Raw genomic sequence first — 27,893 nt, 5'->3', positions numbered from 1 at the left:
ATGACTCAATATAACATATAATCTAGTTGTTTGTATTAGTGTCGTCATTGTGTTACAATGCAGATTTCAAACTCGAGTCCTTGAGTTACAATGCAGATTTCAAACTCAAAATAGTAAAGGTTGTACAAAAAAACTCGCACAACAACCGATGCATTAGACTAGTGGTTTAAGTGCAAAGATTGGATCCATGTGTTTCTTACAAGTGCAAACGTTAGATCCATGTGGTTTAAGTGTAGTCCATGTGCTCCCTAGGGAAAGTGTTGAACTAATGTTTTTTTTTTTTTTTTCGTCTGAACTAATGGTTTTATTGCAGGGATATTAGACCAATGTACTCGATTGATAGAAGAGATGCTTTACGCCGATGTATTTGATATCAGCACAAGCCGGTTCCGGGTCATGAGGAACTAGGGCCCAAGGCCCAAACCCCTCCATGTTAAAAAACAAAAAACAAAAAATCTCGTAGATGACAGCACAATCACACATTTGAAATATACAATTCCGATATTCGCTAAAGGGTGTTTGTCAGATTGTATAAGATCCATTCCGTACAAGAAGATCCTGCACCAGGACCACCAGAAAAAAAAGAAAGTAAAGGGGTGGATTTGAAAAATATAAAACATATTGGGGACCAATGTTAAAAAACAAAACCAAATATTTGCTGTATATGCTAAGAATTCAAAATTGTACAAAACCCCGACCCCATTAGGTCGATGAGAGAGATATAAAAAACAACAAAATTAGACGAGAAAATATCTAAGAAAGGCGTCGGAAAATTGCAAACAGATAGATATAGAGACGACGAAGATGCATCCGATTAATGCGGTGGTTGCGGCGAGGATGTTAGCCGGAATCAGTCAATCTAACGCCTTACAAAGCGAGGCGATTCCGTTTGGATCGCTTGAGTGGATCACTTACGCCGGAATCTCTTGTTTCCTTGTTCTCTTCGCCGGAATTATGTCTGGTCTCACTTTAGGGCTTATGTCTCTCGGTCTCGTTGAGCTCGAGATTCTCCAACGGAGTGGTACTCCAAAAGAGAAGAAACAATCTGGTAAATTGATCCTTCTCTTTCGTAATTCGTCACCGATCAATTGATTATAAGGAATTGCTTGAATTGATATGAATCTGTATCTGATCATTTGACTTTGTGTGAATTTTGCTGTGATTGTGGAATTTGCTTGCGATTGATTGATTTTTTTTCTCAGCTGCGATTTTTCCGGTTGTTCAGAAACAGCATCAGCTTTTAGTGACTCTGCTTCTGTTTAATGCTCTTGCTATGGAGGTAATTATCTTCATTCAAAGTCTCTCTGACTTTCTATGTGTGTTGTGATGATGAAACCAGGATCTTAAGAGGCTTCACTTGTTGAAAATTTGCAGGGGCTTCCTATATACTTGGATAAGATATTCAATGAGTATGTTGCTATTATTCTATCCGTCACTTTCGTTCTATTCGTTGGAGAGGTATGCTTTGATCTTCTACCTTTAAAGTCTTGCTAGGTTTATAAGCTTCATGAGATTTGAACACTGTTTTTTTTTCAGGTTATTCCTCAAGCTATATGTACTAGATATGGACTAGCAGTGGGAGCTAATTTGGTCTGGCTTGTTCGTATCTTAATGGTTCTATCGTACCCGATATCTTTTCCTATTGCAAAGATGTTGGATTGGGTGTTGGGACACAATGACCCTTTATTTAGGCGAGCTCAGTTAAAAGCTCTTGTGTCCATTCACGGTGAAGCTGCTGGAAAGGGAGGTGAACTTACACATGATGAGACTACAATTATAAGTGGAGCACTTGATTTGACTGAAAAGACCGCTCAAGAAGCCATGACACCAATTGAATCAACGTTTTCCTTGGATGTAAATTCAAAGTTGGACCGGTGAGTTTGGTTCTCAACTGGTATACTGTGATGAAACATTTTCCTGTTATCTCAGTGTTCATTATTGTAGATTAATGTATATGGTTATTTGTATCTTTGATTATGAAACTCGGAACATGACATTCAGTTCTGTTACTATCTTCAGAGAACATGTATGACTCTGTATCCTGAACTGTTTTGCTTGTAATTAATCTCCCAGGGAAGCTATGGATAAGATTCAAGCACGAGGTCATAGCCGCGTTCCTGTCTACTCCGATAATCCAAAAAATGTTATTGGACTTCTCTTGGTAGGAGTCGTTGACCCTTTTCCGATGGTCTGATTTGCATGTTTCTCTGGTAGCTTATGCAAACTCTAATCAGGAAATTCTTCTGTTTTCTAGGTGAAGAGTCTCCTTACAGTTCGCCCTGAAACAGGGACTCTTGTCAGCGCAGTTGGTATACGCCGAATTCCAAGGTCTTGTCATTATTATTATGCTTGCTATATTTTCATATTATTTCCTTAAGCATCTCTGTGAAAAATGAAGTTCCTGTTGTGATTAATGATTTAACAGGGTTCCGGCTAATATGCCTCTGTATGATATTCTGAATGAGTTTCAAAAAGGGAGCAGTCACATGGCTGCAGTTGTGAAGGTTAAGGGGAAAAGCAAAGGTCATCCTTCAACTTTGCATGAAGAAAATAGCGGTGAAAGCAACGTCTCAAGTAACAACTCCGAGTTGACTGCACCTCTTTTACTAAAGCGAGAAGGAAACCACGACAGTGTCATTGTCCGCATCGACAAGGCTAATGGACAATCGTTCATCAGCGAGGCCGGCAGACAGGGGTTCTCACATACTTCAGAGGAGATTGAGGATGGAGACGTAATTGGTATCATCACATTAGAAGATGTGTTTGAAGAACTTTTGCAGGAGGAGATTGTGGATGAAACAGATGAGTATATAGACGTGCATAAAAGGATTCGTGTGGCAACTGTAGCAGCAGTGGCCATTTCATCATTAGCGAGAGCACCTTCAGGCCGGAGGTTACTTGGCCCAAAAGGAAGTGTAAGTGACACTCTCTTGCAGAACGAATGGTTATGTTGAAAGATCCGTGGAGATAAGAGCCGGTTTTTTTTTTGCAGGGAGGACCAAAAACGCCAAAGGCATCTTCTACTCCCAAACCGGATGATAAACTGATGGGAACCATGACCGGTCCTCCTCAAGGAAACAACTGATTATTTAAGGTGGGTGTTGAGTTTTTGCTTGAGATGTGAAAAATAAATAAGGTTTTGAAACTTAGATCAGTTTAGAGCACCTTCTCTCTTTCACTGCTTAACTACATATGTATAATACATGTCGATATAATCTACAATTCTTTCAACTTATTTTTCAAAAAATCCGAATATATTCTTTTGTATATGCTTATTAGATCCTTGACATTATCAAACCATATATATTTCTCATTTGCAAGTTTTTGGGGGAAAAGATTGTACCAGAACTAGCAGACTTAGTAGGAACCCACTAAGCACTTTGTTGTCCTTTAAAGCTTTGGTAAATCAATTTTAAAAATCAGTTCCAAAGGCTTTTGGGGGACCATAAAAGGCGGCTAAAGGCACATGATCAAGAGAGAAAGTATTGGTCATCACCGGCGGTTAGGAGAGTGTTATGTAAGAATCCATAGAAAAAAGTGATAGTGAATGTTACTGTTTCAAGATTCTCACGATACTCTCTCTTTGTAATCTTGCAAGAACGTTGAGATTGAGATGGCTGGAAGTAAAAAAATAAATAACGTAGACACCAATCATCAGATTCCGTGTTGGGAACTTATAAAACAAGAAAGAAATAGTTTATCCTTTAAACCCACATTAACAATCCACTGGCTGCTAATACTCTCCACTTAACCTAATAAGCACCACTAAATTATACAGCTTGTGTAATAAGTTTAAAAAGGGGATTGAACTAATCATCACACACCAAAACTAAACAAAAAAGCAAAGATGGATATAATTCGGGTGAAAAAAGTCGAGAAATCGAGATTGATGATGAAGAAGAAGATACCAAATTTGACGGAAAATAGGTTGCTTGTAAGCATCAAAGTGGTAGGGAGTAGTGGACCTATTCGTTTTGTTGTCAAGGAAGATGAAACAGTCACAAATGTTATAGATATTACCCTGAGATGCTATGCTCGCCAAGGAAGACTTCCTATTTTCTCTTCTCATTTCACCTCTTCTTTCCTACTTTACTCTCCATACTCTCCAAATCAACGTGAGACACAATCGTGTGGTTTTTTCTTTGAGTCTGTCATTTGCATTTAGAACAAATGATGATTACAATTTTTTGTTATAAAAAGAGATAAACGTTTGCAAAAATATTTCATCTAAAAAAAAGGTGCCTAGGTCTACTTAATCATAATTCTACTTCTACATTAACGTCATTGCTTTATCTAAATTTCAGCACTGAATCCATGCACTAGGATCGGGTCAACAAGGTCCATGAACTTCATTATGTGTAAGAATCCAGAAGCTGAGAACCCTGAAGTTTCTCTGGACACAACCCGGAAGATTAGTGGAAAGTGGAGGGCGTGGATGAACAACTCTTTGGCCTTAATGCTTCCATTACTCAAACAAATTTCCCATGGACAATCAGCAACAATCGACTAAATCTTGTTTGTTTTATAGATATGTTCGCTCAACGTCAAGTTTTAACGAATATTTCGAACGAGTAATCACTAGAAAAATAAATATTCTAGTTTCAAACTAACAATTTGTCGTTCTCACTAATCGAACACAATGTAATTAAGTTATAAGAACTAAATTATTTTATTTAATACCAATGGCAGAGAAAAAAAAGTTAAGAAAAAAACACAAGCATCGAAGGGTTGACTAAAGTCTGAAGAGCTTATCACCCTTGACGACAGGGTTTTGTTTTGCTAAGACGTCAATGGCGGCAGATTTATAATCCGATGGACATGAATGCTCTTCCGGGTAACGGTGAGACGCGAAGAATAAGTGGCCACATCTACAGTGAAACCCTAGCAACCCCACCTTCTTCTTGCACGCTTTGCATCTACTACTACTCTTCTTATAATCTTATCCTTCTTCTTCACCACAACCGCCTTTACTACCGAGTACCGTCGCCTCTTGCGCCGTGACCTCTTCAGCGGCTTTCGTGTTGACGTTGAAAGTGGCCAAGTATCTGGCAGACTCGTCCTTTAAGAAATCGTTGTAGCACTTAGAACAGAGGTTCTTCGTCTGTGACGTGCTGAAGAAGCCACACCCCCTAATGCATAAAGAAGGTTCTCCCGTCATTGTCTTCTTGTTTTGGTACAATCGTGTTATGTTTGCAACGTTTTGTGTACTTTGGCTTGGCCTTCTTATTTGTTTTTGCTCTTCACCATCTAATCTTATGTCTCAAAACTTTGTATGACTTGAGTTTTTATAGAGCTGTTGAAAGCCTTCCTCTGCCAGTATTCAGGTATTTTATGTCATATATAAATTAGGTTTTTATCTTCAAAATTCCTATTTTATTTATGGACTTGTCTATAAATAGATTCATAGTGCAATATTGATTAGGACTGATCCAATTCTTAGTGAAAAAACATAAAACATTATCCTTTGAAATTAATAAATATTATAGTTTTGGCTCCGTCAAAATCGAGTAATAAAATTATTACTCAGTTGCTTATTTTAGCCATCTAAAAGTACGCATCGCAAAGGTAACAGAGAGACGAGAGACGAGACCGTGAGCTCTGAACAATGCAGGATGCGAAGACCAACGGGTAAGTTGATTCAATGGAAACGTACATCGCTTGCATTAAAGGCCTCTCTCCATTTTTCTGATTGCCTCAGCACGTTTCTCCTCCCTGAGATGAATTCAACGATTCTCATTAGCAAAACCCATAAAAAGCTTTATGTTTTAAAGATACAAATGTTAGAAGACAAGAAACCGGGAGAAGTCTGAAACCTGCAGCTTTTGGGGTTCGGTTTTGTCTCCATTGTTGTTAGACTTAGAATTGGCTTCTACACGTTTCCCTTTGAATGAGAAATTGAATCCAGAAGCAGTAGCAGTGGAGGTTGATACATGAGCAGACCCTCCAAAACGTTTTGAAGAAAAATCCATGCGTTCGATCATTCGTGCAACACCAGCTATTCCTGCATTCATCTCACGTTGCACTCCTTTGCTCAATTCTTTCACTGAGTTATTGCGAGCAAGTAGCTTCTCTTTAAGACCTTGTTTACTTTTAGAGATCGATTCCTTGTACCTGGAGGCATGCATGTATGTCCCAGTCAGTTTTTATAACCAATTTCTGAACAAATGAAGAGGAATTGAGATAGCCATACTTTGCAGAAGCAGCAGCTAGTTTCGATTTAATGGCTTCCGGAAGCGAGGATGCTTCAGGTGATTTTGGACTTTGAGATGAACGAGATGGAGAAGGGCCAGGAGAGATTCTGATGACAGATACAAGAAAAGATGAAGATATATTACATATGGTTTAGGTAAGTTCTAAACAATTTAAAGGCTTGACCAATTCTCCAAGAAGTAGCTGCATAATAAAGAGACATGGTCTAGAATTCCAGAGCCATCTAAATTATTTATCAGTAGACGATAATCCCAGTAACTAAGCGAAACAGGAAGTATAAGAGCATCTGCATTGTGCAGCTCAAGCAAATGGAAACCATACAAATCATGAAAGCTGGTTATAGAGACAGCACAAGCAAATGGAAAGCGAATAAATCATGAAAGCTCGTTATCAATAAACCAGACTTGATTATGTGTATGTCAATACCTGGATCCGTTATTGCTATCTGCAGGAATGGAAGAATGACCAGAGACGGGAGATGGAGTCATTGAGCCAGGACTTGGACAAGGGTTTGAGTTTTGATGTTCAACATGGGAAATAGCAGAGAGACGATAAAGATTGACCAAATCAGTAGGATGAATCGTAGTGGGATCGCTGGACGAAACAAGACTAGAGGATATTTGACCATCCCTTCTGCGAAGCAAACAACGTCTATGTGCAGCTTCAGTAAGATGCCTCAAGAATTGTTCATCAAAGCTGCTAAACTGTGATTCCTCCTGGAAACATTATCAAGTCAACTACTATAACTTAAAACTCCTAAATTTTAATAAATCACACTGGAGACTTTGTCGAACCTCCTCAGAGTGAAAATCGTCATGAGAGTGATGAATAGAGATTGGAGAGGATGAAGATATATTCCTGGTTTTCAAAAGTCTTTCCTTTTCCACAGCAGCTAAAAGCTCTTGGCTACAAAACAAAGGAACCAATAATACTATCAAGACCTAACTATGAGCAAAGTATCATGAGAACAAAATCTTTCTTTCTCCTTAAAGATGGATGAGAGTACCTAGCAGGGTCTCTCAAAACAAACAATTGCCAGCAAATAGGACACTCTTTGCTTCTCTGTGACCTGTGTAATAATAAACCCCAATGACAAATCAATCAGTGATAGAGATATGAAGAGAAGATTCAAGTCCAAAGAAAGATAAAAAAGATCACAGATTCATGTTTGCAAGTACCATTCAATGATGCACTGAAGGTGATATTCATGTTTGCAGCTGGTGACCTGAGAAAACCATCGGAAAGCTTTAGATATCGGAGAAGAAACAACAATAGAAGATGTTTATGTTAGATTCAATAGGACCAAAATGAGAAAGCGAGAGGATCAATCAAACATGTTCAACGATGGTTCAAGAACAAGTGATCGAGTTAATCAAACGATCTCGTTATTAATCTGAGTCAAAATATCGCAAGGCACAAAATCCGATTATCCCAGATTTCAAGTAAAAGCGAAATAAAAGCGAGAAGGAGATCGTTAAACCCCGAAGAGCTTATAGACAAAAACAAAAAGAGAGAGGATTAAAAGAATCTGACAGTGGAAGGATCCTGGAGGGTGAAAGGCTCGAGACAGATGCTACAAGCATCATCGGTATTATTATCATCATCGGAAGCTACGACGAGCGCGGAGGAAGAAGAAGACGAAGAACCAATGGCGGGATTAAAAGGGGAGTTGTCGGATAAGTTGAAAGCAGATGTATAAGTGAAATTAGACATTGTTGTTGAAGCGAAGATGGAAAGAAGAAGAAGAAGGAGAAGCTTGATGATTGAGATTTTGAGATTTAAGAGGTTGAAGAAGAAGAAGAAGAAGAAGAAGAAGAAGAGGTGTGAGATTGATTTGTTTGATCAAAAAAAAAAAAGAAGAGAAAAGGGGAAGAGAAGACTGACAAGTCAAAGCAAAGGAAAAGTCAAAAAAGAGAAAATGCAAGGAGGAGGAGTATTTGGTTTTTATATTTAAAATTTGTTACACAACTTATTATGATTGGGCTTTGTTTAAGTCCACTAGTTTTAGATTCTAAAACATACTTCGTCATCAGACAATGGACCCAATTCCTGGGCTAAATTATGTGGGCAAACTAAGCGGAATCGGATATCCAAACCGAACCGACCCGAGAAGAGATTTGGAGGAAATGCAATGGGAACAGAAGTTGATGCGTTGGAGCATATAACAGAACTTGAGATATCACCACTCTCTCACCGAATAAACAAGCCACTGGTTGTACAAATGTGTGTATTCCACAAAGTTTCGATCGGATTCGGATGGCTCCGTTAAATATAAGGTGGGTTAGGGTATACTTGGGAATCACGAGAAGGAAGATCATGATTATAACGAATAAGATAACACAGAATTCATATCTATTTGACACCAACTCCACCAAAATTATTTATTTTTATTTTGTCGTAGTTACTTTGGTGGGCAAAAACATATTAGCTGAGAGGTCAATTTCTTTTTCCCCTAAACCAAATTACGTTGAGATGCATGGTCTCTCTCTACTCAATTAACCAAATAAGGAAAAGAATCATATGGTCATCAATTCGTAAATCAAAATTTTAATTTGTGTGGTATTTAATCCATCTACATGTTTCGTAAGCAACAAAAGAGCTTGGTCTGAAAACCAAACAAGACCATATGGGCACTCGAATACTCCATTTTGTTATCGGCTACTTCCACTAGCCTCCTCCTTCGCTGCGTCTCCTGTTTCTCTACTTCACGATTACTCGCTAGGTAAAAGATAAGATACTAAACAACTACTATAGCCCCTTTAATTCAAGTCCGTTTTTTTTTGTTCTTCTTCTTTTCAATTATGTGTTAAAGATACAAACTTTTGTCTGATTTGCTTCCACCGGTTTCACCTAAGATACTCAATTTTCTTACTTTTTGTGTGTTTTGTAATTCTAATTCTTTTATAGCTTCAATTTTTAGATTCATTGAAGCAGTTGTGAGTTAAGTTGGAGAAAATGGTTGTGTTTGGGAATGTTTCTGCGGCGAATTTGCCTTATCAAAACGGGTTTTTGGAGGCACTTTCATCTGGAGGTTGTGAACTAATGGGACATAGCTTTAGGGTTCCCACTTCTCAAGCGCTTAAGACAAGAACAAGGAGGAGGAGTACTGCTGGTCCTTTGCAGGTATCTACCTTTCTGGTTTTTAACTTGGAGTTCTCGAAATTTCATCTAGTGTATAAGTGTAATTTTGATTAAAGAGAGGAAATTGCAGGTAGTTTGTGTGGATATTCCAAGGCCAGAGCTAGAGAACACTGTCAATTTCTTGGAAGCTGCTAGTTTATCTGCATCCTTCCGTAGTGCTCCTCGTCCTGCTAAGCCTTTGAAAGTTGTAATTGCTGGTGCTGGTATGTCTACAACTTCATTTCTTACTGCTTTGTTTGGGATCTGATGGAATTAATGTTCATGTGATGAAGTTCTTTTGGCTCTCAAATAATTGCAGGATTGGCTGGATTGTCAACTGCAAAGTACCTGGCTGATGCAGGCCACAAACCTCTGTTGCTTGAAGCAAGAGATGTTCTTGGTGGAAAGGTACTTTGATTGGTCTCACTTTCCGAATTACTTATTGTTGTTTGCATTTCTCATTCTTATATGATTTGCTGATTCCCAAAGGCTGTACCAATTATGTTTGTGAGACTACAAGGTATAACTAGTGTTTAGAGTGTTACAGCTCCTAGGTACCCAATGTATCTGTCCTGTTTGTTGTATTAGTCTTGTACTGCCCAATTTGTTTTTTATTATGTTCTAATGTCTTCAGTCTTGTGCTACACACCGCACAACCCTTTCCAGTTTCTAGGCTTAATGTGAATCAAATATAGAGTAGTTTACTGGAAGATATCTTTTGGATATATATTTTGTTAAGTTGTTATTGTGTTCTCTGGTTCTTAGGTTAGGTTCTTGTTTGTTCCGTTTTAACAATTTACCTATCTTATTGGAGAGCGATATTTATGATGTGATATTTGTCTTCCTCCAGATAGCTGCATGGAAGGATGAAGATGGGGACTGGTATGAGACTGGTTTACATATTTTCTGTAAGTCCAAAACTCATACCCTCTCTGTTGCTCCCCCAATATATTTGTTACATATATCTTATCAGCTCTACCATCAATTTGAAGAAAGTTGCAAAACACTGGTTAAATTATATTGTATCTTGTTTTCCCTGTTATTACTTTTCGTTACTGATACTCTCTTCATGTTCTTGTTGGAAGTCGGTGCTTATCCGAATGTGCAGAATTTATTTGGAGAACTTGGGATCAATGATCGGTTGCAGTGGAAGGAACACTCCATGATTTTTGCTATGCCAAGTAAACCTGGAGAATTTAGTAGATTTGACTTCCCAGATGTCCTACCAGCACCCTTAAATGGTGAGAGAATAAACTTATCGCATATTCTTACTTGCTAGTCAGCTGTTATAATATTACTGCTTCAAGTAATTAAACTTTTAAACTATCTGATGAAAACAGTGGTTGAACTATTAGTTAGTGGCGCCATGTATTTGGTTTGATAAAATTGGATTAATGTGCACACACTTGTTGAATGTAAAACAAAGTATGATGTAATTGAGTAAAAAAGTGAGGTTAGTAACTATGATGCATGTATTTATTTGTATTGATCAATTCAAGCTAATTATAGATTTTGACATTTAATAGTAATCAAAGAACTGATGAATGTTTGAGGATATGAAGTATCTCCATCTAATTTAGACGTCAGGAAGAACATGGTCATTTGTCTTTCCAAAGTAAGAAATTCTAGATTTTGAGCTTCCCCATACTTTAGGATGGGTAATCAAACTGTAAAATATTGTTACTGGTCAAGGCAAGACGATATAACTGAACTCCGTTGTAGCATTAGCGCTGAAATGTTCTGTGGTTGAATTAATTTGTTTCTGGCAAATAATTAAAGTTGTTGCTGTTGGATTTACGTTGTAGGTATTTGGGCTATTTTGCGGAACAACGAGATGCTGACATGGCCAGAGAAAATAAAGTTTGCTATTGGACTTTTGCCAGCCATGGTCGGCGGTCAGGCTTATGTTGAGGCCCAAGATGGTTTATCAGTCAAAGAATGGATGGAAAAGCAGGCAAGTAGGCTATTGAGTTCACAGTTTCTGTGAGATTCTCGTAAGCATGTTGATGAGCTTAACTTGGTAGAGTAGTTAGCATGCTGAATCATGTAGTGTTGATTTGTCAGCTTTCTTATGGATAGCTCTGACTTTTCTAGTCCATGTGGTTGTTGTGGTTTCATTGTCGTGCATGTGCTTTCACTCAGCAGATAATAATACATTCTGATTAATTGTATACTTGTCCAGGGAGTACCTGAGCGCGTGACCGACGAGGTGTTTATTGCCATGTCAAAGGCGCTAAACTTTATAAACCCTGATGAACTGTCAATGCAATGCATTTTGATAGCTTTGAACCGGTTTCTTCAGGTTTGACACTCTAGCCCTTTATTTCTCTTTGTTCTTCCTTTTGCCTGTCTTTTTGTGAATCTTTATCTCACTGGCAATCATAGTTACCATTCACATGGTCGACATGAAAACTATAATAGAATTTTTTTACCCAAACAATACTTGAGTTTGATGTTGATTAACTTGTACTACCTCATCCCAATAATCAGATGTTTCTCATTTTGAAACTTATTGTGTGTCATAAGCTGCAACAGATGGTTAGGATATTGTGAATTTGCAAATGCAAACTAATATGAACTACATTGACAGGAAAAACATGGTTCCAAGATGGCATTCTTGGATGGTAATCCTCCGGAAAGGCTTTGTATGCCAGTAGTGGATCATATTCGATCACTAGGTGGGGAAGTGCAACTTAATTCTAGGATAAAGAAAATTGAGCTCAATGACGATGGCACGGTTAAGAGTTTCTTACTCACTAATGGAAGCACTGTCGAAGGAGACGCTTATGTGTTTGCCGCTCCAGGTTTACTACCATGCTGTCTTGTGGGTTTAACAATTCATCTGGTATCCTGCTTATTAATATGTTGTTTATGTTTTTCTTGTAGTCGATATCCTGAAGCTCCTTTTACCAGATCCCTGGAAAGAAATACCGTACTTCAAGAAATTGGATAAATTAGTTGGAGTACCAGTTATTAATGTTCATATATGGTTAGTGAAACCGTTATCTCCCTTGTTTTCTTTTGGCCATTATGTGAGAATCGAGATTACATGCAGGTCTTAACTGCTGTGAACTAATATTGCAGGTTTGATCGAAAACTGAAGAACACATATGATCACCTACTCTTTAGCAGGTGAATTTCTTATTTATGCAGTTTTGAGGAATTATGTCTTATAGAATACTTAGTTGGATACAGTGTTGGAAAAAAAGAATACAAGTGTTTTGTCTTGAATCAGCAACAGTTAAGGCTTGTTCTTGGTTAAACATTTGTTGTATATTCAACAATCTTGTTTTGTTGTTTTTTGCAGAAGTAACCTTCTGAGCGTGTATGCCGACATGTCCTTAACTTGTAAGGTAAGAACGCGGCTTGTTTTTCTAAACGTGTTCCTCCACTTGTTTATCTATCATAAATTGGTGCTCTGTGGATCTTCTCATAATTTTTGATGGCTTATCTTGATTCCGAATCTGATTCAACAAAGCGTTTTCTTTCTATGATAAACTGTAGGAATATTACGATCCTAACCGGTCAATGCTGGAGCTAGTATTTGCACCAGCAGAGGAATGGATATCACGGACTGATTCTGACATCATAGATGCAACAATGAAAGAACTTGAGAAACTCTTCCCTGATGAAATCTCAGCTGACCAAAGCAAAGCTAAAATTCTGAAGTACCATGTCGTTAAGACTCCAAGGTTAGTGAAGTTGTACCATTTATTTAGCTTCAAATGAGGGACCAGGCTTTACATTGATAAATTCAACATCTTTCTCTATTGTTGCATGATCAGATCTGTGTACAAGACCATCCCAAACTGTGAACCATGTCGTCCTCTACAAAGATCACCTATTGAAGGATTCTACTTAGCTGGAGATTACACAAAACAGAAGTACTTAGCTTCCATGGAAGGCGCTGTCCTCTCTGGCAAATTCTGCTCTCAGTCTATTGTTCAGGTAAACACAAGCTTGCCATTCAAATAGTTAACCAGTAACCTTGTTCTCTGTTTCTTGTTGGAATATATCGCCAATAACCGGTCGGTTTACCTGATTTTGTCTCACTATTATACTGTTCCGGTTATGTAGAGAAATTGCTAAAGTCAGAATTTACTGGTTATACAGGATTACGAGCTACTGGCTGCGTCTGGACCAAGAAAGTTGTCGGAGGCAACAGTATCATCATCATGAGAAGAGGACAAAACTTAAAGATGATTTGCTTGTAAGCATTATTATTTGTGTATAAATCTCATTGCAATCCAAACTTAACCTTACTCTCTTCAGTAAATGAATCTCACAGATTTGACATCTCACGTTTCTGTCAATTTTATAATTTTTAAAAAGTAATTACTGTCGACCTTTTGTAATCATAGTGATTTATCATTATGTCTCTCTTTTTAAAACCTTTTCTGGTACAAATTATAAAAGGTCGATCATCATTGATTGATCAAGGGGTAAAAACAAATGTTCATGAACAATAAAAAGAAACAGAAAAAAAGGAAGACGATTGTTTTCAACCACAAAAATTCCATTTGTTTTGTTGTTGAAGGCTATAGCTAGCTAGGGCCGGTAAGGTCTAAAAAGGTCTCTTGCAAGCCACGTGAGCGGCGACCTGAAATAGCTTTTGGCTTGAGTAGTGGATACAGCAGGTGGTGTGATATGTACATCATACATACAGTACAAAAGACATCAAATATCTTTTGTTTTTTTTGGTAATATACAAATGTGTAACAGTTGATTATATATATATATATAAATAATCAATTCAAATGATTGAATTTACAAAATTTATTAAAATATTTAAAATCTTAATTGAGTAACAATAGTAAACTTTAAATCTTTGAAATGTGATTTATACATATCATATAAAAAAAAAGAATTAAAATATATTATGACTTGATTTAAAATCTATTAAAATCATGATTTACAGAAACACCTCAAAGATAAAGATAAACACTTTACCCAAAAAAAAGAAGAAGATAAAGATAAACATATTAATCAAATATCCAATTTAAAAAGGAAGTTAATAGTTATGTTACATGGAAACGGAAACAGAAACGAAACAGGAAACAATTTTTTTTTTTAAATTAAGGAATGAAAATTTTTGGAAACGTATATAGATATTCAAAACATAAATATCAAATAATTTAACTAAATTCTGAAAAATAAAGATTAAAAGGCTTAATATCAAATATATAGACAATCATTTTTATTAGTTTCATCAAAATTCATATATAAAGCACCTAAAATCTGATTCGTTGGGAGGAAAACTTAAAACCCGAATCTCTCAAAATTAGGTAAATCTTAATATTTCTAAATTTTAATTATAAGTTTCCAAAGTAAAATTCAGAAAATGTTTATCGCGTTTCCATCGTGTTTACAAACATAAAATTTAAAAAACGCTTTTTTTTGTGAGTTTCCATATATTTCAATTCTGAAACGGGAATGAAGTACGGAGAGAGTTTCCATGCAAGATAGTTAATAGTCTCTAACCCCAATTATAATTCCATTCACGGGATCCGAATATCTATTACTCAAGATCTTAGAAAGAATCCTAAAAATCAGTTATTAATTTGTTGGATTTTGTTTAGTGAGATAATGGTAACAACAATCAGTTGGTAACAAACAAAAGTCACCAAATGATATGATTAAAGGAATTTTGTTGGTCATGAGAATTAGCAATGAGCCAATGATAATAATCCGTACAAATATACGAATGTATCTACTAACTAATATAATATTGGGCCCCACCCACCAGATCGTCGTTTAGTTTGGTTAAGTGAGTGTTGTTTGTAGTAGTGGGCTTTTTGCTTCGCTTCTTCGTTTTCCAAAATCTCTCTCTCTCTCACATTCATTGCTTTTAAATTAAAACTCCCCAAAAACTGAAACTGTTACTACTTCTCTCCTTCCTTCTCTAAAAACCTAAAAAAAAAACCCCAACACACACACATGGATTCTCAGGACCACTGCAGCAACTCTCCAGGTTCTTCCCTAATCATTATCAATGTCTTTAGGGTTTCCTTCTTTAAGTCCCAATTTTGCATCTTTCTTCCTCCAATGTCGTCACATTATCGGGTCTAGTTCGGTTTTTACTTGTGTGTTAATCTCTTGTCGGGTCTAGTTAGAATGATTTCTTCATGTGTTTTTTTTTTGTGTGTAACTTTTGTAGCAATAATGGTTTCTTCCTTTTTGTCTTGTAATGGTCTATTTGATTAATGTTTCTTCAGATTACGACTGGTTTCGCTTTCTGAATTTTTTTATTTTTTTTTAATCTTTAGAAAAGTCTTTGTTAGAAAAAATATCAATTTTTGAGAATATGGACACTGAGGATTTTGTGAACCCTTGTTATATAGGAGGAGGTAAGAACCATGTCTGTACTAAATGTGGTTGGAGTTATTCAAATCCACATCCTAGTGCTAAAAACCGTCGTGCTCACAAGAAAATCTGTGGAACCATCAAAGGATTTGAGATCTTTGACTCTGAAATGAAGAAAGAGAATCTTGATTTGCCGGAAGAACACTCTTTGGATGATGAGCAAAAACCACCAACCCCAAGTAAGAACAATTTGTGCTTTGGATGGATAAAGTTTCTTTCTTTCCTTGATTCTAATGTTATAATGTATGCTTAATGATGAGGTTAGGTCCAACAGTTGTCGAAAAATCTGCTCCAACAGTTGTCGAAAAAGCTGCTAATGAGAGAATTGGGGATGTTTCTGAAGAGGATGTGTTTACTGATGCTGTTTGTGAGTTTTCGAGATCTGATTCTTTCAAGGAAGAGACAGCTACAAACTTCCCGGCAAAGGGTACTGAGAATCCCGGTGAGTTACCTTCCGATGCTAATGTGTTTGATAGGTTTTCTTCATCAAGTAATAGAATCTCAAACCTGTAGAGTATAGTTCAAAGGGAAACTATTTAGTTCACTGACTCATCTGTTTGTCACATTGCTCGGTTTTATTCCCATTTGGCTTTCATGTTTTTGTGTGATGTGTCTGCTTTATTTCAACTATATAGTTGATGAATATGGAACTTCTCAGGTGAAACTCAGCAGTGCAACAATTCATCTACGGCCTGTGAGATGAAAAGTTCTGAAGTGGTTCAAGACAGCTGTGAAGTTCCACCTGTGGAAGTTGAATCAGCTTCAGAGAATCGACAAGGTGCACAGCATTCTACTGAAGGACACTCTATGTCATCTGAAACTGTGATTGAGTCATCACAGGAAGCTCAGGTCATTGACGGTGGTGATACCATATCAAATGATAGATTAGAGACAGAATGCAAAGGGAAGTTAACGAAAGAATCTCAATCTAAGTTAGCATCTGCATTAGGAAAGAGAGAGGATACTTCAGATTCATCGTGGAACGATGAAGTGATTTACTCAGATGTGGAGGGTCCCTATGGTTTTTCATCAGAAGCAACTAGTATGACTCATCCTGATGAAGCTAGCTGTATAGTCAGTGAGGATGTTCCAGTCCATACTTCTCCAGTAAAAGCTGATGCAACTCAGGTTATCAGTGCCAGTAAATCTGTTCCTGATGATATGCCTTTTGTTGAGAATGCTGATGTCTATTTGCATGGAATCAAAGGCTTTGAAGAATTTGAAGTGAGTCATTCTGTGAATCCTTTTCTTCCTGAGACATCTAAGGGAGAAGAATGTGAAATAGATACACTTACTGAGGCAGAGAATTTAGGAATTAAGCCTGAAGGCTTAAGTATTGGCTCAGAGGTTTCTTCATCAGACAAGCTTCTCGCTGGAGACAAAACTGAACCTCAAGGCCAAACCGATTTGGTTGCGGTCAAGGAATTTCCCAGTGCAGAGAACATACTGATATCTAAGATTAACTCTGAAGATATCGGAATGAAAGCTGAAGAGGGTAAATCATCATTAGGGAATGCACAAACTGTTGAATCAGAAACCTTGAGAGTTTCTCTACCTGCTGTAGATTCTGTAGTTGTTGACTCAAATGCTGATATGAGCAGTGCAGCGAACAAAACTGGTTTAGTTGATCTCGCTGGTAATGAAAGTGAACTTATGCAAGCAAATGTTGTAGCTGAGAAGGGGAACAAACCAAAAGACACTTTGAGTTCTGAATCCTCTTGTTATGCTTCTCCTGTGTCTGTTGTATTTGAGGGATCTGATGCAAGTGATCAGATCAAAAGTTCAACAGAAACATCCAAAGACTCCGCCCTCCAAATCAGCGCTGAAAGTAAAGATGAAGTTTGCAGAGAGAGTAACAACGGAAGGCTTGTGGAGGAAAGCAGTTTCATAAACGAACCAAATAAAACGGAATATCCTATAAGCCATTTTGGATCAACAGGCACTGCACCTGACACTGTTAATACAGCTAATCAGACGTCACTGGAAATCGGAAGGACAGAATTCAATAGAGTTGTTGGTGGCTTGGGGGTAATTCAAGCAAATGAGGTCGACGGTAATGTCAAAGCACACAACAATTATGCTGAGGTCCCAGTGACAATAGAATCAAACGATCATCGAGATTTTGGGAGATTGCAGAATCTTTCAGAAGCTCACATTAGATCTCTGGTTTCTAGTCCGCTAGTCACTAGAAATAATACATCTAATGCTTCTGAATCTAACTTGGGACCAGTTTCAGGTACTTATCCTATACATCTTGTATGAGCGAAAAAACAAAACTCTCTTCAAGATATAACACTCATTAAAATGAATATTGTGTATCTCTGTAATAGCCAAGTCGATTTTGATGGAACAGGTCTAAGCGCTGGAGTTAACAAACAGGAAGACGCATCTCAGAACCAAGAGATCACCTTGGAGAAGACAACAAGCTGGGGCACAGCAAAGGAGCAACACGTCCCTCTAAAGAACCTTCTGAGTGAAGCAAGATCACCAAGGCTACAACAACAAGCAAAGGATCACGAGAGTAACAACATACCGAGAGTGAGTTCGATACTGGGACAGGAGACATCCCCTGAAGATGGTCACTGGCCAGAGAAAAGAGAAGTGAGCGAGGAATGGAATTCACCAGCAAAGTATCCAGTGGACTTAAAGAGAGAGGAGAAGAAAGTGAAAGGAAGACCCTTTTGGGTGCCATTTGTTTGCTGCTCCAATGTTAAATAGACCACCACTCTATTGTATAATGTGTAGGAGATGATGAATGGTTTCTGAAGACTTGCTAGTACAAAGACGTGTTAGTAGTTTGGTTCTTGTAGGCGCTACTGTTGCTTAGGCTTTGAATACTTTTATGCAGACCACTTTTGAATTTGACTTTTTTCAATTTCTGTTTGCGTTTGAATGCCTAGTTTGTTGAATGAGTGTACCAGCTTGAACTTAAACCGAATTGATCAAACCGAATAAATGTTTGGTAAGACTTAAACCGAAATCAAACTAAACCGTACCAGAACCGGGAAAATAATCCATTCTTCTGGAAAAGGTTCAAACTTTTTGCAGAGCTTCGAATGTAATGGAGAATCTGACGACGGCGCAATTTCTCCACAGAGCGACGCTACTGAAGAAGCCACCTCCTCCTCCATGGAATTTGAACTCAAGCTTTCTCACATCTACCTCCTATTCGATACCTAGACCTTCTTCTCTCCGCCGCTCTTTGCCCTTGTCTATCAATGGCGACGCGACACAGCCCACCTCTCTTCTCCACCACCACCGGTTTCTCAGTTCATTGACACGGCGGCTCAGTCTTTCCGGTTCGTGTCCTCTACGGCTTCTTCAGGAGGATGGAGATTGGAGCAAAGACCATTTCTGGGCCGTTATTCGTTTTCTCCGTCAGTCCTCAAGACTCCACGAGATTCTTCCTGTACTTTCCTCCTCTGTATCTATCTCTTTCATAAAATTTCAGAACATGAAGATGACTTTTTGTTTCTTCTTTCAATTACAGGTTTTTGATACGTGGAAGAATCTTGAGCCTTCGCGAATAAGTGAGAACAATTACGAAAGGATTATAAGGTTTTTATGTGAGGAAAAATCGATGAGTGAAGCAATTCGAGCTTTTCGTAGTATGATTGATGATCATGAGCTAAGTCCGTCTTTAGAAATCTATAATTCAATCATACATAGTTATGCTGATGATGGGAAGTTTGAGGAAGCTATGTTCTACTTGAATCATATGAAGGAGAATGGTCTGTTACCGATAACGGAGACATACGATGGATTGATTGAAGCATATGGTAAATGGAAAATGTATGATGAGATTGTTTTGTGTCTTAAGAGAATGGAATCTGATGGTTGTGTGCGTGATCATGTTACTTATAATCTACTCATACGCGAGTTTTCCCGAGGAGGGTTGCTTAAGAGAATGGAGCAAATGTATCAGAGTTTGATGTCGAGGAAGATGACTTTGGAGCCTTCTACGTTGTTGTCTATGCTTGAAGCTTATGCAGAGTTTGGGCTAATTGAAAAGATGGAGGAAACGTGTAACAAGATTATAAGGTTTGGGATTTCTTTGGATGAGGGTTTAGTTAGGAAATTAGCTAATGTTTATATTGAAAACCTCATGTTCTCGAGACTTGATGATTTGGGTCGTGGCATTTCTGCTTCTAGAACCCGTAGGACTGAACTTGCTTGGTGTCTCAGGCTTCTGTGTCATGCCCGACTTGTGAGTCGGAAAGGTTTGGATTATGTTGTTAAAGAGATGGAAGAAGCTAGAGTTCCTTGGAATACAACTTTTGCCAATATCGCACTTTTAGCTTACTCAAAGATGGGAGATTTCACGAGCATTGAGCTGTTACTCTCTGAGCTCCGGATAAAACATGTGAAGCTTGATCTTGTAACTGTAGGAATTGTCTTTGACTTGAGTGAAGCTAGGTTCGACGGCACTGGAGTTTTTATGACTTGGAAAAAGATTGGGTTTCTTGATAAGCCTGTGGAAATGAAGACAGACCCTTTGGTTCATGCTGCTTTTGGTAAGGGGCAGTTTCTCAGGAGCTGTGAAGAAGTGAAGAACCAGTCTCTTGGTACGAGAGACGGAGAATCGAAGTCATGGACTTACCAGTATCTAATGGAACTAGTGGTTAAGAATCAGAAAACTGTACCTTAGTATGTAAATTTGAACCTATACAAACACTAGACTGTATGTAGAGACTAACAGTTGTAAGCTTCTCTTAAGTCTGCTCTTCTACACGATTCTCTCTGTTTGCATTTGTCTTGTTTCTTCTTGTATAGGGCTTACACGGCCTTCTCTTGTTGATATTAGCTCGGAGAATTGTTCCATCTCATCAAGAATCTGTTTCTTCTTCTGGGTGTATGTTTCGCTTTCACTTGGGTGTCCAAACGAATTAGATACCATCAAATGAACAAGATAGTTGCAGAACTCACTATGATCATGGATTGAGGGAATTTTCCGTTGCACTTGTTCTTCAACTGTCTCATCTCGAGTTCCATTCCTGTGCATTTGTTTTCTACATTCCTGCAGGACCAGAGATTTTTATGAAATCAATTTGATGTATTCAAACCTATGTCGAGTAAACTTATCTGCGTTACTAACCTGGAATGCACGATCCAACTTGGTCACTTGCTGGGAATTCAATAACTCAGCCTGCATAAGTTCTCGAAATAATATTACAATCTCTCTGCTGATGTTTATCCCATTCAGATTTTGAATCATGCTAGAGATGCAAGACTCATCAAAAACAGTTCTCAGCCAAACTGGCTTGTTCTTGAGTCTTAGCATGGCAACGGTTAGATAGACTGCCGGCTTGTGGTGGTTCACGTATGTACTTGATGCTGAACAAGGCATGGCCAAGGAAACTGACATTTCTTCTGCAATAAACCTGTACCATGAGCTGGTCTTAAGCATCTCTGTTCTTCCTTCCATGTCTTCCCATCCTAAAATCATGGAAAGACAAAGCGCAGAGTTTGTCGCTACTCTTATGTCATCACAGAATACAAGACCACCTAAAACAGCCTTCATTGATTTTAGGTAACTCGATGAACACTGTAGTTGCTCTTTTTTTATGTCAACCTGTTCTGATAGTCCAGTGAGCAACTCCAAAAGACAATAAGAGGCGATAAGCTTGATTTGTGGTGCTCCAAAATGCATCAACCTGCACAAATTATGGCAATGGATGCAGACTACGGGTAGTGTTTCCAGGCTGGTCGACGTGCCAAAGAAAGTTTGCCAATCTACTGCTCCAGCTAGAACAATCTGCAAACTAGTAGGCCAAAAGGAAGTCAGAACGGTTAGAAGTAGGATCTATCAGTGTGAACAATTTCAAATGCTACCTTCTTAGTGAGAAAAAATAGAGAAGTAACGTGAATGCTAGAGCCTCTCCGATGTTAGTTTCATCCTGACACTGAGTCAATGCTGGACCCTTTGAGCAGGCTACATCAACCACAGTGTTGATTGCTGATACCAGGTACGAATTCGACACAATATTTCTTGAAGCTTCCACAAGTGCTCCATCTGACGAGTGGTACAGAACCAAAGAAAGAATGCCAATCACCACCATATCTTCATGGTTCTGTTTTATAGCAGTGTCTCGCAAGCTCAAAAAATTTAACAACTACAAGACAAAGAGGATTCAGTGAGCTCTTTGATAACATGGCAATGTTGGTGGAGAATAAGTCTAGATGGCCTTACCTTTATCGATACAGCATACCATGATTCATCAATCATAAGCACTGCCGGTTGCACAGAAGTTAAAATGTTGAATACTAGCAGAAGGAGTGTTCTAAACGATGTTCCCAAGGATGAGTTACTGAAACCAGAAACGAGTCTATGAATTACACTCCCAATTCCATTCATGGATAAATTGTTGGAGGCAGTTGGGAATATAGAAACAATTGTGTTCATGAGATTTAAAATTGAGATAACATCATTCTCTTGCTCTTCCTTCTCTGCAAGCTGTGTCAACAAGTTGACTAGAAGAGTTGCGGCATAGTTGTCTCCTTCTGATATCAACTTTGCAAACCAATATGTGAGGGATCTCTGTCTGCCATCTCCATATACATTGTGAACTTCATTTCCAATTAAGTTGTTCCGGGAGATCTTTTGGATCTGGTAAATTAAACTTTTGCTGATACTTTCTTGTTGAAAAAGCCACTTCAGAGATTCTAGATGAATATTAATGGAACCCAAGTCCCACTCATATTCGTTTAGTAGATGGAAGATTATTCTCTCAGCTTCAAGACTGTAGGATATCTGGTATCTCTCGTTTTGAAGACTCCTGCAAAGACCATAAAGATTCACTAGGTTGAGCAGAGCTGGAGAATCAGAGATCGCACATATTAAACTTGTCTTGTTTAGAATAATGTATTGCTCCAAAGAAGCTAAAACCAGCTTATCATCTGCAAGCCTGCAAAAAATGAAGAATAATATAAGGAAGAGAAAGAAATCAGGATCCTTAGTGCGTTTATCAAAAAGCTAATTCACCTGTCATTGTATATCGAACTTGTATGGAAAATCAGCAGAGCTGCGGACTGGCAAGAAGCCAATTCCTGATTATTGGAACTAGCTTGCCCGAGCAAAAACAGCAAATCTTGTGGATCAGAAGGAAGACAATGAAGAGCATCTCTGATATGTGACCCCGTTTTCTGTTCGAGAAGTATATCAACAAGGGAACTGAGCATCAAATATATCCTCTGTTTCATATTATCTGTACAAAAGTTTCCTAGACATCCAAACGAAAAGCTGAACCAATCTGCTGAAACAAGCAATTCTGCAAACTCCTTGGCTTGAATATCTGAATTCTGTAGCAGAATAGAATGGAAAGTTTCCATTATGCCAAGAGTTGCTTCCTCATTGACCTCGTTGACATCAGAGAGAAACCAAGGCAATAGATGTGATGTACACACGTCTATAACACAGTGTCTTAGCTCAATGCAAATGGTCTTGTTTATGGATGTTGATGCAGTACAATACACATATACTTCATTGAGTAAGTAGACTGCATGCAATATCTGGGTTGAATCTTTCTCAGGGAGACTAAGAGAGGCCAAAATGGAATGTCTCAAGGATTCTTGCAATGATGTTAACACATCCGCAGTCTCCCCAAAAGATGGAGTTTTCATAAGGGAAACAAAGACTGAGCAGATAATAGCAAATGCATCCGGAAATAATCCCATCTCCTGAGAATAATATCTTTCAAGCATCTTTTTCAGAACCAGAGCAATTTCCTGAACTTGAGAACTAGAAGCAATCCCAGGGAAATCAGAGATACAGCTCGAAATAAGCTTCAGTGTCTGTATTTGAAAAGGATGGCAAGGAACTTCGCCTACATAGTGAAGCACTCGGATGACTGAAGGAAACCCAATAACAAGTCTCTTCCGAAAGGAATGCTCGGCTAGGGAAAAGAGATCAAGAACTCTGAGGCATGAGTTGACGACTTGATCTTTACATTCTGTTCATGAAAAGAAAATCGCCAGTCAGGTACATAAAAACAAATATCTATCAATGCTCGTTGAGATGTGAGCTTCCAGAGGAAAAAATGGCAAGCAAGAGAAAGATATGAATCAAGCGGAAATTGTAATTGGCAAACAGTATAAAGACTATCTGAACAAGTTGTTAAAATTGTGTAGGAAACAATGAATTATGCATTTGACATCTGAAAGAAGTTAAATGATAACTTCATTTCTTAGCTTCTCAACCTTCCGCTAGTGTCTGGAAAACTTTTTAGTCTTTCCAGTATAAAGGAATGCCCAATAGCAGTATACTTTTAACTTATTATTCAAGGAGACTGCCATTACCTGATAACCGCAGTATCTCAAATATATAATCAGCAACATTTTCTTCTACCATAACTTGAATTTGTTTGCTTGGTGTACTCTCTTGAGATATGTAGTGGAAGATAAGATCAAGGGTTTTTATTTGCACCTCGCTGTCAGTGGAAAGCAACGGACCTTTGATTGCCTCAGCAAATAAGACATTTAAACAAGGCCTGGCGGCTACATTCTCAGCAGTCTGCATAGGGTCATCATCCACTTCATCCAAGCTCATGCTGCTGGCACTATTTGAATGTGAATTTGCTAAAAGACCTTGCTGGGCCAAGATGGTCAACAGGGCTACAAAGTTCAAATTTCTCTGTTAGCTGACATAACAAGTTAAAAAGAAACAACAACAACAACAACAATAATGGGAGACTCAAACTGAGAATGTACTACTGCTATAAGAAATTCATTAACAATTCTATCATGGTTTTCTAGTCAGTCTATAGCCAATGACAACATATCACCAAACATTTTTCCAATGGAAAACGCTGAATAATTACTTAAGCGTCACAAGACTCCAAAGTAGAGGAACTAGGACTTTAGGATATGACTATGCAAATCTATTCATGGTTGAGTTAAAGATGAAAACAATGTCTACCGCATAAGAACGAAGTAGATATATAAGCTCATACGAACCTACACAATTCAAGCGAACATCATCTCTCTGTGTCTTTGCAAGAGCCTCCAAAGATAGGCATAAAAGCTTAGGACACAATAAAGAAAGAACCTCAATTCCATCAACATTTTGTTCTGTGAACTGTAGAGCAGAAAACTTGTACAGAGCAAAAAGAATTTCACCACGGATCTCCTCACTAGTATGAGAAAAAAGATAAATCACAACAGTCCCCATACAATATAGTAAAAACAGTGGTCTCCAAAGGTGGATTATGCACATTACCTCGGTAACTGAAGACCTTCAACGAGTTGGCAAACAAGAGCTTCTTTATCTCTGATATGAGAATTGATATTTATATTCTCACAACTCATAAGAACACCAAAGCAGTGAAGCTGCAAAACACAGACAATAAGCAATCTATGAGAGAATATAGATTTCAAGCTTATCCGATAGATTCACGAAAATCTCAACGAGAATCCCCAATTAAAACCCTAGAAATGTAACAATACCATATGGAGCTGTCTTCGGCTCCAACCCAAAGCACCAGAAGAAAGCTGATCGGATATTCTCTCCACAAAATCCTCACCGATTGAAGATTCCTCAACGGAACAGAGAAGAGAGATCATATCCATAATCTGGATAGCGATTGGAGCATCATCAATCGAAGAGAGAGCGTGAACGAGAGGCGATACGAGAAAGTGGATATGAGAGGAGAGTAAGGTTCGGAGGAAGATAGGTTCAGAGATAGCGATTGAGAGCTGGTGAAGCGCGTAGGAGACATGTACAGTGGGAATGCGTGGATCGGAGACGAGATTGGAGAAGCAGATTAAGCAGAATGTTCCCCCTTGGTCGTCGCGGAGAGAAATTGTGGATCGGTGGCCGTTAGCGCATGGCGGCGAAAGAGATTGATGGTTTGAATCCGCCATAGATTCATGGAGGAGATGATCGGAGTTTTGCAACTGTGAGTGTTGGAAGAACATTGTGAGAGCGCGAAAGAGAGAGACTGGGAAATTTCGAACTTTTAGAAATGGCGTCCCAACAAAAATGATTTTACAGTTATATTACTTTTAAGAGTTCCTTATTTTAAAATTTGATATAAAATCATAAAATAAAGTTTTGGATTAAATCATAAAGCATCTTCCACTATTCTCTGGATTTTGTGATGCGATGCACTTACCATCTTCCTCTTCCTTGTACTCGTCTCCTACGAAGAGTCTATTCGCAATGTTCTTGAAAGCTCGAGCTTTATCAGTAACTACACAGAATCCTCCTGATCTCTTCTCGCTTCTACATCATTCTCCAAACGCTAAACATCTACGCCATCTCCACGCTCACCTTCTTCGTACATTTCTCTATTCCAACGTTGTGCTCAGCTCCAAGCTCGTCCTCGCTTATTCCAAGCTGAACCATCTCTTTCCTACTTCGCTTTCTGTCTTCTGGCACATGCCTTATCGCAACATTTTCTCTTGGAATATAATCATCGGTGAGTTCTCTAGATCGGGTTTTGCTTCCAAGTCAATTGATTTGTTTCTTCGTATGTGGCGAGAGTCTTGTGTTAGACCGGATGATTTTACGCTTCCTCTTATTCTACGAGCTTGCTCTGCGTCTAGGGAAGCGAAATCTGGAGATTTGATTCATGTTCTGTGTTTGAAACTTGGGTTTAGCTCAAGTTTGTTTGTTAGTTCGGCTTTAGTGATAATGTATGTAGATATGGGGAAACTTTTACATGCACGTAAGTTGTTCGACGATATGCCTGTGAGAGACTCTGTTCTTTATACAGCTATGTTTGGTGGGTATGTTCAGCAAGGAGAAGCTATGTTGGGTTTAGCCATGTTCAGAGAAATGGGGTATTCTGGATTTGCGCTGGATTCAGTGGTGATGGTGAGTTTACTTATGGCTTGTGGACAACTTGGAGCGTTGAAGCACGGGAAGAGCGTCCATGGATGGTGTATCAGGAGATGCTCCTGCTTGGGCTTGAATCTCGGCAATGCTATAACAGATATGTATGTAAAGTGCTCGATACTGGACTATGCGCACACTGTATTTGTAAATATGTCGAGACGAGATGTGATCTCTTGGAGCTCGCTTATTTTGGGGTATGGTTTGGATGGAGACGTGGTAATGTCTTTTAAACTCTTTGATGAGATGCTTAAGGAAGGAATTGAACCCAATGCTGTCACTTTTCTTGGTGTCTTATCAGCCTGTGCCCATGGCGGTCTTGTGGAAAAATCTTGGCTGTATTTCAGACTAATGCAGGAATATAATATAGTTCCTGAACTGAAACACTATGCTAGTGTGGCGGATTGTATGTCTCGAGCAGGTCTTCTGGAGGAAGCAGAGAAGTTTCTGGAAGATATGCCCGTGAAACCTGATGAGGCTGTTATGGGTGCGGTGTTGAGTGGGTGCAAGGTGTATGGAAATGTAGAAGTTGGGGAAAGAGTGGCGAGGGAGCTGATTCAACTTAAGCCGAGAAAAGCTAGCTACTATGTAACGTTGGCCGGTCTATATTCAGCTGCAGGTCGGTTTGATGAAGCTGAGAGTCTGAGGCAGTGGATGAAGGAGAAACAGATTTCTAAGGTTCCCGGGTGTAGCTCAATATGAAAGATGGGATGGAGATTTCAGCGTCTTCTGGTTGTACATGTGAAAGATTACCAGAATGGTAAAGATCAAAACCGCACCAAAAGCTCTTGAAACTTACATCTAGATTTTGGTAATGAGGCTCAGACCACAGCTAATTGTGTACATGGAAAAGTTGTGGTGTCTGGTCCGACTTTGAAAACAGTCTTTAGCTACTACGGCATGTTTCACCTCGCTGTTAGTGGAAAGCAAGGGACTTTTGATTGCCTCAGCAAATAAGACATTTAAACATGGCCTGGAGACTACAGTCTCAGCTGTCTGCAGAGGGTCATCATCCAAAAGAGTAGCTGGGTGGTCAAAAGGGTTACAAAGTTTCAATTGTTATGGATAAGTTAAAAATGTCTTGTGCTTATACACAAACTGATATGCTTAAGTAAGCTTTTGATGTAGAATATACTTGGTGTTTAATAGGATAAAGATAAGCTCTTTTCAAAGTTAACTTTTTGTTATTAGGGTTGTAGATCATGGGATTTGATATACCGGAAGGAACATTTTTTTGAATTATTTCAGAATAATCTTTTATTGCGAATTCTTATATACCTCACTCTCTGTTTTGTGTCTACTTGTTTGATGAAACACAAAAACGTTTGGAACATGATAACTCGGATTCCTTTTACACAACATGATACAT

General features: G+C 38.5%; 9 protein-coding genes across 13 annotated transcripts; 6 read left to right on the top strand and 3 right to left on the bottom strand.

Moving 5' to 3' along the window:
- Positions 1-683: 683 nt before the first annotated feature.
- Positions 684-3,601, top strand: AT4G14230 (CBS domain protein with a domain protein (DUF21)). The gene is made up of 8 exons (NM_117500.6): positions 684-1,048; positions 1,203-1,279; positions 1,375-1,458; positions 1,537-1,874; positions 2,074-2,161; positions 2,255-2,328; positions 2,426-2,915; positions 2,993-3,601. The coding sequence occupies exons 1-8, from the start codon at positions 805-807 to the stop codon at positions 3,083-3,085; spliced, it is 1,488 nt and encodes a 495-aa protein (NP_193159.3). The 5' UTR covers positions 684-804; the 3' UTR covers positions 3,086-3,601.
- Positions 3,602-4,342: 741 nt separating this feature from the next.
- Positions 4,343-4,510, top strand: AT4G14226 (uncharacterized protein; the record flags this gene model as incomplete). Its single annotated transcript, NM_001125507.1, has 1 exon — positions 4,343-4,510. One exon carries the CDS (start codon positions 4,343-4,345, stop codon positions 4,508-4,510), a length of 168 nt encoding a protein of 55 aa, NP_001118979.1.
- Positions 4,511-4,732: 222 nt separating this feature from the next.
- Positions 4,733-5,158, bottom strand: AT4G14225 (A20/AN1-like zinc finger family protein; the record flags this gene model as incomplete). The annotated part of the gene is made up of 2 exons (NM_148320.1): positions 4,733-4,908; positions 4,957-5,158. The coding sequence occupies 2 exons, from the start codon at positions 5,156-5,158 to the stop codon at positions 4,733-4,735; spliced, it is 378 nt and encodes a 125-aa protein (NP_680686.1).
- Positions 5,159-5,348: 190 nt separating this feature from the next.
- RHF1A (RING-H2 group F1A) lies at positions 5,349-8,054 on the bottom strand. The gene is made up of 8 exons (NM_117499.5): positions 7,744-8,054; positions 7,389-7,435; positions 7,217-7,279; positions 7,005-7,116; positions 6,637-6,926; positions 6,191-6,298; positions 5,814-6,111; positions 5,349-5,712 (listed from the first exon to the last, which is right to left on the bottom strand). The coding sequence occupies exons 1-8, from the start codon at positions 7,921-7,923 to the stop codon at positions 5,695-5,697; spliced, it is 1,116 nt and encodes a 371-aa protein (NP_193158.2). The 5' UTR covers positions 7,924-8,054; the 3' UTR covers positions 5,349-5,694.
- A 560-nt stretch (positions 8,055-8,614) lies between these two features.
- On the top strand, positions 8,615-13,745 carry PDS3 (phytoene desaturase 3). 3 transcript variants are annotated; one of them, NM_117498.4, is made up of 15 exons: positions 8,615-8,932; positions 9,131-9,333; positions 9,422-9,554; positions 9,650-9,738; positions 10,181-10,238; positions 10,416-10,571; positions 11,136-11,284; positions 11,513-11,632; positions 11,921-12,134; positions 12,217-12,319; positions 12,415-12,462; positions 12,638-12,683; positions 12,835-13,022; positions 13,116-13,278; positions 13,444-13,745. In NM_117498.4, the coding sequence occupies exons 2-15, from the start codon at positions 9,166-9,168 to the stop codon at positions 13,507-13,509; spliced, it is 1,701 nt and encodes a 566-aa protein (NP_193157.1). In that variant the 5' UTR covers positions 8,615-8,932; positions 9,131-9,165; the 3' UTR covers positions 13,510-13,745. The 3 variants fall into 3 exon arrangements, with proteins under 3 accessions (NP_193157.1, NP_001319934.1, NP_001329033.1); NM_001340907.1 differs by having other exon boundaries at positions 8,670-8,932; positions 9,118-9,333; positions 13,444-13,723; NM_001340908.1 differs by lacking the exon at positions 8,615-8,932 and having other exon boundaries at positions 9,007-9,333; positions 13,444-13,723.
- Positions 13,746-15,123: 1,378 nt separating this feature from the next.
- AT4G14200 (Pentatricopeptide repeat (PPR) superfamily protein) lies at positions 15,124-18,606 on the top strand. Its single transcript, NM_117497.6, has 5 exons — positions 15,124-15,301; positions 15,672-15,872; positions 15,959-16,135; positions 16,352-17,929; positions 18,047-18,606. Exons 1-5 carry the CDS (start codon positions 15,268-15,270, stop codon positions 18,409-18,411), a joined length of 2,355 nt encoding a protein of 784 aa, NP_193156.2. The 5' UTR covers positions 15,124-15,267; the 3' UTR covers positions 18,412-18,606.
- Positions 18,607-18,732: 126 nt separating this feature from the next.
- Positions 18,733-20,708, top strand: AT4G14190 (Pentatricopeptide repeat (PPR) superfamily protein). The gene is made up of 2 exons (NM_117496.6): positions 18,733-19,102; positions 19,184-20,708. The coding sequence occupies exons 1-2, from the start codon at positions 18,755-18,757 to the stop codon at positions 20,339-20,341; spliced, it is 1,506 nt and encodes a 501-aa protein (NP_193155.4). The 5' UTR covers positions 18,733-18,754; the 3' UTR covers positions 20,342-20,708.
- PRD1 (putative recombination initiation defect 1) lies at positions 19,710-25,605 on the bottom strand (the record flags this gene model as incomplete). Of its 2 annotated transcripts, none has more annotated exons than NM_001340905.1 (9): positions 19,710-20,710; positions 20,789-21,455; positions 21,526-21,806; positions 21,884-22,598; positions 22,676-23,642; positions 23,989-24,303; positions 24,646-24,821; positions 24,908-25,017; positions 25,135-25,605. In NM_001340905.1, the coding sequence occupies 9 exons, from the start codon at positions 25,603-25,605 to the stop codon at positions 20,420-20,422; spliced, it is 3,993 nt and encodes a 1,330-aa protein (NP_001319933.1). The 2 variants fall into 2 exon arrangements, with proteins under 2 accessions (NP_001319933.1, NP_001329589.1); NM_001340906.1 differs by having other exon boundaries at positions 20,420-20,710; positions 22,676-23,585.
- Positions 25,606-25,734: 129 nt separating this feature from the next.
- Positions 25,735-27,791, top strand: AT4G14170 (Pentatricopeptide repeat (PPR) superfamily protein). Of its 2 annotated transcripts, NM_001340904.1 has the most exons (2): positions 25,735-26,108; positions 26,406-27,791. In NM_001340904.1, exons 1-2 carry the CDS (start codon positions 25,793-25,795, stop codon positions 27,224-27,226), a joined length of 1,137 nt encoding a protein of 378 aa, NP_001329074.1. In that variant the 5' UTR covers positions 25,735-25,792; the 3' UTR covers positions 27,227-27,791. The 2 variants fall into 2 exon arrangements, with proteins under 2 accessions (NP_001329074.1, NP_193153.3); NM_117494.4 differs by having other exon boundaries at positions 25,739-27,789.
- The last annotated feature ends 102 nt before the right edge of the window (positions 27,792-27,893 follow it).

Source organism: Arabidopsis thaliana, chromosome 4, assembly GCF_000001735.4.
Source record: "Arabidopsis thaliana chromosome 4, partial sequence".
Taxonomy (NCBI): Eukaryota; Viridiplantae; Streptophyta; class Magnoliopsida; order Brassicales; family Brassicaceae; genus Arabidopsis; species Arabidopsis thaliana.
This window is presented reverse-complemented; position numbering and strand designations above follow the sequence as displayed.

Bases quoted from the DNA above. Each gene is read 5' to 3' on its own strand.
- AT4G14170 (NM_117494.4), top strand. From the start codon at position 25,793: ATGCACTTACCATCTTCCTCTTCCTTGTACTCGTCTCCTACGAAGAGT.
- PDS3 (NM_117498.4), top strand. From the start codon at position 9,166: ATGGTTGTGTTTGGGAATGTTTCTGCGGCGAATTTGCCTTATCAAAAC. The intron at 12,463-12,637 runs GTGAATTTCTTA...TGTTTTTTGCAG, and splicing joins GATCACCTACTCTTTAGCAG to AAGTAACCTTCTGAGCGTGT. The intron at 13,279-13,443 runs GTAAACACAAGC...CTGGTTATACAG, and splicing joins GCTCTCAGTCTATTGTTCAG to GATTACGAGCTACTGGCTGC.
- AT4G14200 (NM_117497.6), top strand. From the start codon at position 15,268: ATGGATTCTCAGGACCACTGCAGCAACTCTCCAG. The intron at 15,873-15,958 runs GTAAGAACAATT...TGATGAGGTTAG, and splicing joins GCAAAAACCACCAACCCCAA to GTCCAACAGTTGTCGAAAAA. The intron at 16,136-16,351 runs GTGAGTTACCTT...GGAACTTCTCAG, and splicing joins AAAGGGTACTGAGAATCCCG to GTGAAACTCAGCAGTGCAAC.
- AT4G14230 (NM_117500.6), top strand. From the start codon at position 805: ATGCATCCGATTAATGCGGTGGTTGCGGCGAGGATGTTAGCCGGAATC. The intron at 1,875-2,073 runs GTGAGTTTGGTT...TTAATCTCCCAG, and splicing joins GTAAATTCAAAGTTGGACCG to GGAAGCTATGGATAAGATTC. The intron at 2,329-2,425 runs GTCTTGTCATTA...ATGATTTAACAG, and splicing joins GGTATACGCCGAATTCCAAG to GGTTCCGGCTAATATGCCTC.
- RHF1A (NM_117499.5), bottom strand. From the start codon at position 7,923: ATGTCTAATTTCACTTATACATCTGCTTTCAACTTATCCGACAACTCC. The intron at 7,436-7,743 runs GTCAGATTCTTT...TGGTTTTCTCAG, and splicing joins CCCTCCAGGATCCTTCCACT to GTCACCAGCTGCAAACATGA. The intron at 7,117-7,216 runs GTACTCTCATCC...TTTGTTTTGTAG, and splicing joins GTTTTGAGAGACCCTGCTAG to CCAAGAGCTTTTAGCTGCTG.
- AT4G14190 (NM_117496.6), top strand. From the start codon at position 18,755: ATGGAGAATCTGACGACGGCGCAATTTCTCCACAGAGCGACGCTACTG. The intron at 19,103-19,183 runs GTACTTTCCTCC...TTTCAATTACAG, and splicing joins GACTCCACGAGATTCTTCCT to GTTTTTGATACGTGGAAGAA.